Genomic DNA, 12854 nt, shown 5'->3' on the forward strand with positions numbered 1-12854 from the left:
GCTTGTTACCTTTAACCGTTTCTGAGAAAAAGGGTGGTGACAGACAGACGGACAAAAATAAGGGTTCCTTTTTTCCTTTTCAGGTACGAAACTCTAATACATAGGTACCTAATACCTATATACCGAACATATTATGTACTTACCGAATTGAGAATCTTTTATTTGAAATCGATTAAAAAGGTTTGTTATCCCTGAATTTAGTAGCAAGTGATGCCATGCTAAAGAATAAAATTAAGTAATTAAAATTAATTCGATACAATGGTCGTGAGTCGTGATTTTACTTAATATTATAAATGCGAAAGTTTGTGAGTATGTGTGTACCTTTGTAACTTCTTCACGTCAAAACAACTGAACCGATTTTTATGAAATTTCAATGCAGTTAGCTGACACCCTGGATTAACACATAAGCTATTATAATAGCTTATGTGTTAATCCAGGGAATTCCGCGATAAAAAGTAGCCTTTTTTTCGCGCAATTCCCACGGGAACCCTAATTAAGGTGAAGCGAAGCTCGTGGCAACAGCTAGTATTGAAATATTTGTTATTTTTGTATTACCTACTTCACTTGAGCAAGTAAATATTTGGATTTATGTTTTTCTATGAAAACATTAAAAAAAATATTGCCCTTAAATGGATCCAAATTTTACCTTTTTTCGGTGAAGATGTTTTTTAGTGGTATCACTAATGAAATGTCAGAATTCCGCGGAATTAAAAATTAGAGTATAGTTATGTTACCTTTTGTGTAACGCCTTCTTGACACAAGCTCTTGTAACTTCTCCATTTTTACTTATTTACAAACAACAGAACACAGTTAAATCTTTGGTTATAACACAAATACTTAAGTTCTTAACAAATTTACACAATATAAGTTACTTTTTCAATGATTTAAATCGCAAAAACTAATAAATTAACTTCGACGCAAAGTTGTTGAATCCAACGAGAAAATTTTTTGACAAGTGAAAAAAGTAAACCGTCAGAATGGCCGCCGATGTTCGCCGCTTGGCCGCCACGCGTAGTTCCAAGGCTCGCCGCTGGCGCTAGTTGTCGAACTTGCTGTCCCTAGCGCTCAGAATATTCACCCTGCTTGCTTGACGTGTCGCGTTCACAGACTATGAACCTCGTAACTTGGCCGACACCACTAGCCGACACGAAATAGCGCGTTCTCGCCGATTCACCGTCGTAATGGCGGGAACCTGATGATGAGCGCGAAGTCGTCGCGTCGTCAAATCTGCCAGATTTGATGTCTTTGTATGATCGTAACGGCAATGTAACGGCACTAACGCACTGCACTGTCTAGTTTTTTATGCACTGGCTTGCTGGACCGACACGAAATCGCGCACTCGCCGAACCGAAGACCCGTAGAAATAGTGGCGGGAAATAGTTGGTGAGCGCGTCGCGCCGTATTTGTTCTGCCAACAGCTCGTGATTTGTGTATCCCCCGTTGGATCCTTTAAAGCCGAAGGACCATGTTGCGAAGCGGGACTGTATACGCTTGAATTATACGCTGATTATGTATTTTACTGCACTTTTATTAATTATTAGATGATTAACAATGCACACACGTAGGTAGGTGGGTAGAGAGAGAGAGAAAGTATTGCCAGACGACAAAATAACAATATTAAAAATATACACTGTGTTGGTGTTGCCAACACCCTGCAAGGGTTATGGTCTTGCTGCTACCACAATTTTTCAATCCAAACCAATTATGAGCCCTATTGTCATCCATGAACATGACACTGCCCAGTTTTTCAAAAGTAAATCTACCATATGGCATTAACGACAAACAAATCAATCACAGCGCTGCTGGTCATCCTGAATTCCTGTTTTGCGTGGCGTTTTAAGTAGTGAAACCGAAATTAAGGGCGGCTTGCAAGAACGTCTTAAAACTCGATTTTGTTCAACTTAAGCTCAGTTTAAGCGTAAATCAGCAAAATCCTCTTGCACGATCTCGATTTAGTGTCAAATCTCGATTTAGGGAAACGTCAAAATTAAACTGGCAATATCTCGGTTTTACGCGTAAATCGAGATTTAACTTCTTTGTCAAATGTCAAAAGCAATCTTTGAAGTATTATTTTTGGTTGTTTTGTTGTTAGTAATTAGAATTTCTAGTTAACTTACTCGGTAATATCAAAAATGTTTGAGGCGATGGGATATGCTCCCAGCCAATGCCAGCACTCTATGCAGTTGCGGAAGCCTCCAGACTACGTCACACCTTATAGAGTGCCCTAATGCCCCAAAGTGCAGTCAAGGAGACCTGATGAAGGCCAATGACCTCGCAATAAGAGTAGCAAAACACTGGAGGAAGTTAGCTTAGTGCATTTACACGATAGAATAAGAAGAAGATCAAAAATGTATTACTCAGACGACGATAAAGAAATGATTGAATATTTGAATACCCCTTACTTTTATAGGAGGGTTAACTACTAAAATAACAGATTTGTTTCGTGCTTATCGAGATGATGAATTTATTAAAAGCTTTCGTCTTACAAAGAATACCACAACAATGTATATAGACCAACCTTCTCGTGCCTTACAGTCTGGGAACAATGCAAGAACTTCGCTGATCAATAACTATTTTGCAAGGTTATAGCGTCACCAGTACCAAACACCAGTTGATTTAAAAACATGTTTATTATTATTAATTACCACTGTATATTATATACCTAAATCTTAAAATATGGCTTGTTGTTTTATTTTGCTTGATGATTGTTTCGCTTCTTTACTTAAAATATTGAATGTTGTTTGGCATTCTTCTGGGGGGAGATTAACATCAGCCGACACCGTTTCCCAGTCTTGTCCATGGAGCTCCACTGTCTGAACTACAGACGCGTGTAAAACTTTGCTATCTAGGTATATCTGCAAACATAAAAATCCAGTCATAAAAATTAGAGTAAATCACAGTACTCTAGCTACCTACATACTTTATTACCTACTATTATACAATTTATTGCCAATTTTATTTTGTAAGTAGCCATATGGCTAGATATAATAATAGAACTTACTTGATATCTGCATTTTTTCACTAGAGTGCTGTTTTTTCGTCTTTGTTTTCAGGTTTTTGTACCTACCAGTAAATTCTCAGTAGTTCTGGGTATATAAGTGGTGTTGGCGTTATATTATTCTTTCCTCGGCATCTTCCAAGCCTTCTGTTTTTCGGCTACGGTCTAACCATCAGTTTTTTTTTATTTTCAATTATGAAATTATATTTGTCTACGAGGTTACATAAAAGCATACTTTCGTCACATGTAAAATTGGGTGCCCGTTGGTGTTTTTTACCTTCCATTTTTATAATTTATCAATTAGGTATTTATATTTCGGTAACTGCACATGGTTGTTTGTTTATCAAGTGACAGTAACAGTCGGTGACTGGACTGACATGTGACGACAAGTATATTTCATTTCACCCAAAATATTAGCCTACTTCATTGGAAACTATCAAATTTTAAATCAAATAGTGTATAACGAATTGTATAGACCGAATGAGAAATTGAATGATATCATAAACTAGGTTTTGTTAAATCGTTTTAGAAAAACCATGGCGCAAGACAGTTTTAAATCGTTTTAAATAAAAATCAGTTTAGTGTTAAGAAACGATTAGTAAAGCTATGCTTAGGGGTTCTTTTCTGCAAGCCGCCCTAAGTGCCACTTGCACAAACATTCAAGGGCCACTTGCACCAACATGTTAAATCTCGATTTAGTGTCAAATTTGATATGGACTGACGTTTCTTAAATCGAGATTTGACACTAAATCTAGATTTAATATGTTGGTACAAGTGGTCCTAAATCTAGATTTAGGGCGGCTTGCAGAAAAGAACCCCTAAGCATAGCTTTACTAAACGTTTCTTAAGACTAAACTGATTTTTATTTAAAACGATTTAAAACTGTCTTGCGCCATGGTTTTTCTAAAACGATTTAACAAAACCTAGTTTATGATATCATTCAATTTCTCATTCGGTCTATATACGATTCGTTATACACTATTTGATTTAAAATTTGATAGTTTCCAATGAAGTGGGCTAATGTTTTGGGTGAAATGAAATATACTTGTCGTCACATGTCAGTCCAGTCACCGAGTGTTACTGTCACTTTATAAACAAACAACCGTGTGCTAGAAATATAAATACCTAATTGATAAATTATAAAAATGGAAGGTAAAAACCACCAACGGGCACCCAATTTTACATGTGACGAAAGTATGCTTTTATGTAACCTCGTAGACAAATATAATTTCATAATTGAAAATAAAAAAACTGATGGTTAGACCGTAGCCGAAAAACAGAAGGCTTGGAAGATGCTGAGTAAAGAATAATATAACGCCAACACCACTTATGTACCCAGAACTACTGAGAATTTACAAGCAGGGAACAAAAACCTGAAATGAAAAAAGTGTCAAGTGAAAAAATGCAGATCCCAAGTAAGTTCTATTATTATATCTAGCCATATGGCTACTTGCAAAATAAAATTGGCAATAAATTGTATAATAGTAGGTAATAAAGTATGTAGGTAGCTAGAGTATTGTGATTTACTCTACGGGCTAACGGATTTTTATTTAGATTTTTATGTTTGCAGATATACTTAGATAGCCAAGTTTTAGACGAGTCTGTAGTTCAGACAGTGGAGCTCCATGGATAAGACTGGGAAATGGTGTCGGCTGATGTTAATTTTCCCCCAGAGGAATGCCAAACAACATTCAATATTTTAAGTAAAGAAGCGAAACAATCATCAAGCAAAATAAAACAACAAGCCATATTTTAAGATTTAGGTATATAATATACAGTGGTAATTAATAATAATAAACATGTTTTTAAATCAACTGGTGTTTGGTACTGGTGACGCTATAACCTTGCAAAATAGTTATTGATCAGCGAAGTTCTTGCATTGTTCCCAGACTGTAAGGCACGAGAAGGTTGGTCTATATACATTGTTGTGGTATTCTTTGTAAGACGAAAGCTTTTAATAAATTCATCATCTCGATAAGCACGAAACAAATCTGTTATTTTAGAAGTTAACCCTCCTAGAAAAGTAAGGGGTATTCAAGTATTCAATCATTTCTTTATCGTCTGAGTAATACATTTTTGATCTCCTTCTTCTTCTACCGTGTAAATGCACTAAGCTAACTTCCTCCAGTGTTTTGCTACTCTTATTGCGAGGTAATTGGCCTTCATCAGGTCTCCTTGACTGCACTTTGGGGCGTAAGGGCACTCTATAAGGTGTGACGTAGTCTGGAGGCTTCCGCAACTGCCTAGAGTGCTGGCATTGGCTGGGAGCATATCCCATCGCCTCAAACATTTTTGATATTACCGAGTAAGTTAACTAGAAATTCTAATTACTAACAACAAAACAACCAAAAAGAATACTTCAAAGATTGCTTTTGACATTTGACAAAGAAGTTAAATCTCGATTTACGCGTAAAACCGAGATATTGCCGGTTTAATTTTGACGTTTCTCTAAATCGAGATTTGACACTAAATCGAGATCGTGCAAGAGGATTTTGCTGATTTACGCTTAAACTGAGCTTAAGTTGAACAAAATCGAGTTTTAAGACGTTCTTGCAAGCCGCCCTAAATCTTTCATGAAATGAAACAATAAATACTAGTAATATGCGTGTATTCCCGCTTCAGCTCATGTTTTGACCCTGCTGGAAGTTTCCTTGCGCTTGTGCGTCGCGCCCAAACTGGTATGGACCGAGATTCGGCTGTCCATCTGGAAACAAACAAAAAAAATATATAAATAACTAGCTGTTCCCGCGAGCTTCGCTTCGCCTTAAAAACTTTTCCCGTGGGAATTCCGGGATAAAAAGTAGCCTATGTTCTTTCCCAGGGTCTAGAGCGTATGTATACCAAATTTCATTCAAATCCGTTCATTAGTTTTGGCGTGAAAGAGTAACAGAGTTAGACACAGTTACTTTCACATTTATAATATTAGTTAGGATTAGGATTATATTATTATGATGAACAAATTGTCAGTAATAGTAATGATTAAAAATCCTCGCTTTCTCGAAAAAAATACATTCGAGTCTGACAATTCGAGATCAAAAATAGATACAAAACAACTTATAACACCACTCAATTCTCGTGTGGCTCTGACTGAGTCGCCTCCGACTACCGCTTCGGGGATTACGGTTGTGTGCATAATCCAACACTGTTGAGTCCAAGCTGAGAGCTGCTGCTTCCCCTATGCCCTGTGTTTATAGATTGTTAGCTAGATGATGGTATATCATTTATTTATTTATACATACATACACATCATAACAGGTACACAAAAATACCCAAATTTTAACATACCTACCGGCACTCACTTTCATACTTCTCTCTAACATTCCCTTACATACATTCATCAGAGTATCATCAAAGAACTGTTTATGCAATAGGTGTTGGTACTGACCAGGCCCGTCGGCTCCCAGCCTGGTGGCGTGTATGCCCTCGTTGGCAGGGTCTCGGACATTGGTGCGGAAGTTGGCTGGGTGTATCTGGGAATTACATTACGTTACATAACATAACAATGTAGAATGAATAACGTTAAGCTATAGATCGCATCCAGTGGCGTACTTTGGGAGAGGCCTACGTCCAGCAGTGAACTGCTAAAAGCTGATGATGAGAATTAATAACGATAGAGAACTTATTTTTCTTTTCTATCATCTTGTAAATCTTGACAATGCGTTACAGGCGCGAGATGGTGCTTTGCAATACGTTACGACAACATTTACGGCGCATTACAATGCAGAGGTTAAAATAATTCAAAAATAACACTACCTAAGAAGAAGTATGTTGTTAGCTATACATACAACTATAGCTATGTAATATTAGTGACTATAAGTACCTATGTGGTCCACCAACCCGCACTAGGCCAGCGTGGTGGACTAGGCCTAAAACTCTTCCTTCATTGGAAAGAGACCCGTGCCCTAGCAGTGGGGACGTGATGGGTCGTCATGATAATGATGATGATGATGATGATGATAGGGTACCTCTCCGTCGTTGCGCATGAGGTCGGGCACGGCGGCGGCGGCGGGGTAGCGGTTGTAGATCCCGTTCAGGTTGTAGTGCAGGTTCATGTCCGGCCCGATGTTCGCCTTCAGCAGCTGCTCCCATATGCCGCCTGATGGAGGTGAATAAAGTTAGGTATAGTAGTAATGGATAATGTTTGGATTTCGTGTTGGGTTAAAATTAAAAATTAGCGACGAAATACGAAGTCTCAATATACTATTATTAGCTAGCTTTCCTGTCGTCCTCTTGCTAATTTTCTTCAAAATAACCTCTAATCATATCACTCAAGCGTCTGAGATGAACCTAATACCAGCCCAGAACCATGCAGGGGAGACACTTTTAGCACTTCATAAACTCAATACGCAGCCGTGCAAGATGGCCGCCATTTAATCAAGAAAACTTATTTCTAACTAGCTGTCCCGCGCGCTTCACTTCGCCTTAAAAAGTTTTCCCGTGGGAATTCCGGGATAAAAAGTAGCCTATGTTCTTTCCCAGGGTCTAGACCGTATGTATACCAAATTTCATTCAAATCCGTTCAGTAGTTTTGGCGTGAAAGAGTAATAACAGACAGACAGACAGACAGACAGACACAGTTACTTTCGCATTTATAATATTAGTTAGGATGTACCCACTATGGTTGTGGCTTTGCTTACCCTTTTTATTGTTCGTAGTGACTGGCCTGTGCGACTGCCACGGATACTCCGCGTGAGCTTGGAAGTAAATGGAGTACGTTGACAACTGAAAACAAAAGCGTTGTCAAAAACAGACAATCAAAGAGGAGCGATATGGATAATATGGATAATGAGGACGTCGGAGGACATACTTTGTTTTTGACGAAGAAAGTGGCACCTCAGCGAAAGCTATAGTGAATCATTTTGCCGTGAAAATTTTATGAATAAAGAAAATTTACTTTTTTATTTAAGGAAATGGACAAACCTATGGAAACAGAAACTACAAGCTATGAAAGGGCTCAGTGGAATCGTTATAGCTATGCCAAAGTACCGTGTTTTATGTGAAGGCTTCGTTATGAACATCGTTTAGATAGATAGATAGATAGAATATTCTTTATTTGTACACACACACATAAAAGAAACTTACATAACTTAAATACTATAAACTATGTACAAAAATGGCGGTCTTATCGCTTAAGCGATTTTTTCAAGACAACCTTAGGGTGGAAGGATATTTTGATTAAAGAGGGGTCAAGTGTACTAAATAATAATAAAGGAAAAATTAAAATAATGATTTAGCTTAGTGTAATGATAACATGAGGCATCTCATCCATTTCTTTTACTACTGGACAGTGGACATGGCTTTCCAGTGACTGTGAACACATAATATATCTCTTTTGCCACCCATACCGGTGTATAATAAAGCGAGAGCCAGTACTTCCCTCCTTGGCCCACGAAGGCGGTGTCATTGCCTTGCAGAAGCCTCGGTGGTATCTCCTGATTAGGAGATTCAGGGGAGATGCGCAGGTTGCAGCCGTACCTGGGAGATTGTTTGTTGCAAATTTTTAGGGTGAACGTAAAACAGATGGGTTATGGTCATAATAAAACTCTGTACTCGCTTTTTCTCAGGATGCAGAAGGTTTGGAGGTATGCTCCGAAATGTTTCCTTGTGGAGGTATCCTGGTTAACGAAATCCGTTTTTATGGGTTTTGTACACAGCATTTTTAACTTGTAGGTTGCTTTTCTATCAACTTTTATAAGATACAGATTTAAGCCATTATAGTACGCACGGACCAACTGACTGTTCGAATGCTATTTTTCGTAATGTGTAGAACTCTCGGAAAACGTCAGCCAATCAACGAAATCGGATCATGTTCATACAAGCATTATACTAGCTCTGAGAACCAAATGTACTCTTATCGTATAAACATTCCTTTAACGAAGCCAAATGAACTTACCAATCAGGACAAGCCTTCAGTATATCATACGGTCCTCTGTAGTACTCGGCCCTACGGACCACGGGTGTCTTTATGTTGTTCCGCTCGTTAGGGTCGGTAAGGTTGACCCTCTTGATCTTCACGTCTCGGCGTTCGCATATATAGTCGTAATGGAACTTTGGGATTGATTCTCCGCGTCCGCAGTATGCGGCTAGAGCAGAAAATTATATTATTAATGGACACGATATAAAAGTCATGTGAAATAGTTCATTTAAGTGTATGAGGTTTGCTGCAAATAGCGATCTCTAATAGGCAATATTACGGTAAGCTCCAATAGTAAAATAATTAGCTCGAAGTTGTATATCTTGAAAATGTTGTGTATCTTCCAAAATGGCGGCCATCTACGCCGTGCCACCCTTTCCCCTTTTCCCCTCGCACCACACCCCTCACCTCCAAGGCGAGCTAAAAGGTGTAATCTACACATTGTCTAAGATACATCTTGTAGTGTAACTGATATTATAATGCAAAGGAGTATGTTTGCGAAGTTTTTAGTCATTGGTCTACCTCTGGTTCTTTCATAAGACGGGAGACCCGTGCCCCAGCAGTGGGTACTTGGGTTGTGATGATACTTGTTACTTGTGAGTAGGTACTTACTCTTATAAGTCCCGTCTAAGGAGTGAACGGAGGCGTACTTGTCTATGCAGTAACGATACCCTAACGGCGTCGGGTATCTCAGGTACGGAACTCGGCAAGAGAACCGATTCTCTTGGTACAGCGCACCCTGGGTTCAAACATAGGAGGGTATGTTATAGATAGGGTATAAATTGTTTGCTCCCGAGGTTTAGAAACTGAGGTGCTGTTAAAAACAATTGAACCGCTGGTAATAGAAAAAAAAACATTTACAAGAGCATGTTTCCTCTACGTTTCTTGAAAAAAGTCGTTGAGACATCACCAGGGATTTCTCAACATCACATATTTTCAAGAGCATCTTGGAAACAACTGGCCATAGGTCTCTCTGACTATGTATTAGCGATTCGGTGAATAACATAAAACTTCGGTGAATAAACAAATAGGGTATGATAGCACGGTTAAGCACTGTCATTGGCTTCAGGGTTGTAAATGGTAGAAGCTCTCCAATTATTTCGAATATCATCCAAGTAAACACGGCATTTCCTTCTGGACCAAACACACTGTCCAACAATACCGTCAAAATAAACAAACTAAACGTTACCTTGCAAATAACACTGCGTCTGCCGGGCGGCCTAGAAACCCCTCCAAAGCAGTAACTTCTAGTTCCATTGATCATGATCTCAGTTACTCCTATATGCGATATGAGCGTGATGCCATTGATACCGGCTAGAGCAAAGCGCTGGAGGCCGGCTCGCTTGCGAACTTCAACGTTATTCTTCATACTCATAGTGTTCACTATCGCTTGCCAGCCGTAGACGAATTCGTGCATTGGACCTGGGAAGAGGGTATTGTCAGTAGCATTATTTAAGAATTCATCACTTTTAAACTTTTTGATTTTAAGCTAATTATTGTAACTACTTAATTTATGGGACTATAGGTCTAAAATATACTACCTAGTTATATTTACAGATAAATTATGTATGCCTGTATGTCTCTAAGTAAGTAAATTATAATGTGCGGTAATAAAGAAACGGTTTTCTAATGGCTATTTAGAATTTAGACCGTCTTGCAATGAAGAGTGAGCGCTATAGGATAGCAGTAAGAGGGAATATATTATTTATGCCTTTTTAGATTCGTTTGCTTATTAGCACGACTTATGCAGATCGGTCTCTACATTTGAATCGAGACAATCAATCCATTAACAAAACTGGTCAATTTATGAAGTGTGACCGGGACAGATATGCATTTATAATTAATATTTATATGGTCCAGCAGGATTACCACTTACAAATCTTACAATACAATACACTTTATTTGCACCAAGAACAAAAATGTCAAAAACAAAACTTAAAAGTAAAAATATGCGGCCTTATTGCTTAAAGCAATCTCTACCAGACAACCTTTGATTATTATTACTGGCTGGTGATGGTCCCATTTGCAGACCCAATTTCCCTTCCAAATCACTCACCAATTCCGAAACTGTCTCCGTCCAGAAAGTTGAACATCTCTCCGAAAGAGTCGGGCATCATGCCCGCGATCACCGGCGAGGACTCCTGCCAACAATGTCCTCATTACATGGAGGTCTCGACCTAAGGGTGCTTACATAGAGAATCGGGTTCCCCCTGTATCTACCTGTACCGGTAACCTGACTATGCGAAAGCGCTCATGACATTTAAAAATCCGGGAAATGCTCCGTGTGTGAGCGCTATCGCATTGTCAGTGAAGCGAGCACCGGATTCGATACTATTTTCGAATCCACACGAAGGGTCACTTTTACCAAACGCTAAACGTATTTATTGCGTAGTACGTACCATGAGGTACCTAGTGACATTAGGTACCTTCGGCACTCAATGGGTTAAATCAAATTTTAAATAAATTTTGTACTAACTGACAGACGTATGACAGGCTACTAAATACGTTTAGCGTTTGGTGAAATTCCACCTAACATATGGAAAAAACAAATGTCACTTTTGGAACTAACTTTGCCTTACATTTTGACAGTGACAGTTGACGATACGCAACGTTAACGGAGGTTCGAAACTTGTGTTCGCGACTCTGGTTACCGGTACAGGTAGATACAGGGAACCCGATTCTCTATGTAAGCACCCTAAGCCGCGCTACGCTTTGTGTTAGAAGTAACGGTATACATTTGACATACACACAATGATCACGACTGTAATCCCCGAAGTGATAGTCAGAGGTGACTCTTTTTCACTGTATATTTGTTTTCACATGATAGGTCGTACAATACACTAGGGTACACATCTAACAAGATATGCAGGTATTCTTATAAGGGCTGATTTTTTTAATGGTCAAATAAATGTTATCTGAGGAGTAAAATTGTTGCTGCCACTGTCTAACACAAACATTCAGTCACTACAGCATCAGAATAGCTCCTCAGATAACTTTTATCTGACTATTGAAAAAACAGCCCTAAATCAATAAAAAGTATTTTTTAAATGCAAATGAATCATCGCATTTGAAATTGACGGTCAAATGGTGTAGTGGTTAGTGGCCCTTACTGCTATGCCGATGTCCCGGGTTCGAATCCCGGCTGAGGCAGATATTTGTTTAAAGACAAATATTTGTGCTCGGGTCTTGGGTGTTGATATTTATATTTAACTAATATGTATCTATTTATATATTTGTGTAGATATAAGATATATCAGCTGTCCGATACCCATAACACAGGCTCTGCCTAGCTTGGGGTCGGATAGCCGTGTGTGAGATGTCCCCACATATTATATTATATTATTATCGAAACCACAGAAAATATGTAATCATGTGGGGTAACTTCAATATTAGTTAGCCCTGAGTATTATAGAAATAAGGTTTATTTCTAGTCTTTAAAACTGTAAGTAAGTGTAACATACCGCGCTGGTTTCATCGACCAAATTCGAAGGTAGTATCGGATTCCTGGGACTGGTGAAGTCGTGCATTCCATCGATACTTTTCTGGGTCTGAAAATAGAGTTGATATTGTAGTTGTAGTCTTTGGTTGAGTTATCTACTAGTTTTCTGATAAACAATAACAGTGTTTAAATCAAATAAGATCCCGAATATCCCCTAAACCTGTAATCTAACAGATTTTTACAATTTCAATCTAATGCAGTGGAATTTTAGTAGTTGACAAACTCATCTTTTATATTTTTTAAATGTAAAAAAATGATATCTAGAATGAAAGGTAACTTACTTTTGCTTTGTGTGAGTGGGCCACAGCCACACATATTGCTAGAACTAGCACAATCCGCAACCATAGGGGCATTCTGAGGATCTAAATTATATTGCAAATAAAAATATGTTTAGGACAAAGCTTATCGTTACTAATTGAGATCGTAAAGTTATACTAAATTGC

At 38.4% G+C, this 12854-nt stretch overlaps 1 protein-coding gene and 1 long non-coding RNA gene across 3 annotated transcripts; both read right to left on the reverse strand.

Annotated features, from left to right (window-relative positions):
- Positions 1-2366: 2366 nt before the first annotated feature.
- Positions 2367-3652, reverse strand: LOC125491320. 2 transcript variants are annotated; one of them, XR_007268224.1, is made up of 2 exons: positions 3068-3652; positions 2367-2855 (listed from the first exon to the last, which is right to left on the reverse strand). It is a non-coding gene; the product is annotated as an uncharacterized LOC125491320 (long non-coding RNA). The 2 variants fall into 2 exon arrangements; XR_007268225.1 differs by having other exon boundaries at positions 3002-3652.
- Positions 3653-4746: 1094 nt separating this feature from the next.
- Positions 4747-12833, reverse strand: LOC105391689. The gene is made up of 11 exons (XM_048632727.1): positions 12693-12833; positions 12374-12460; positions 10969-11053; positions 10102-10334; positions 9525-9651; positions 8892-9081; positions 8344-8473; positions 7636-7720; positions 6964-7094; positions 6384-6468; positions 4747-5702 (listed from the first exon to the last, which is right to left on the reverse strand). Exons 1-11 carry the CDS (start codon positions 12762-12764, stop codon positions 5617-5619), a joined length of 1311 nt encoding a protein of 436 aa, XP_048488684.1. The 5' UTR covers positions 12765-12833; the 3' UTR covers positions 4747-5616.
- Positions 12834-12854: the final 21 nt, after the last annotated feature.

The sequence above is a fragment of the Plutella xylostella genome, chromosome Z, assembly GCF_932276165.1.
Source record: "Plutella xylostella chromosome Z, ilPluXylo3.1, whole genome shotgun sequence".
Classification (NCBI taxonomy): Eukaryota; Metazoa; Arthropoda; class Insecta; order Lepidoptera; family Plutellidae; genus Plutella; species Plutella xylostella.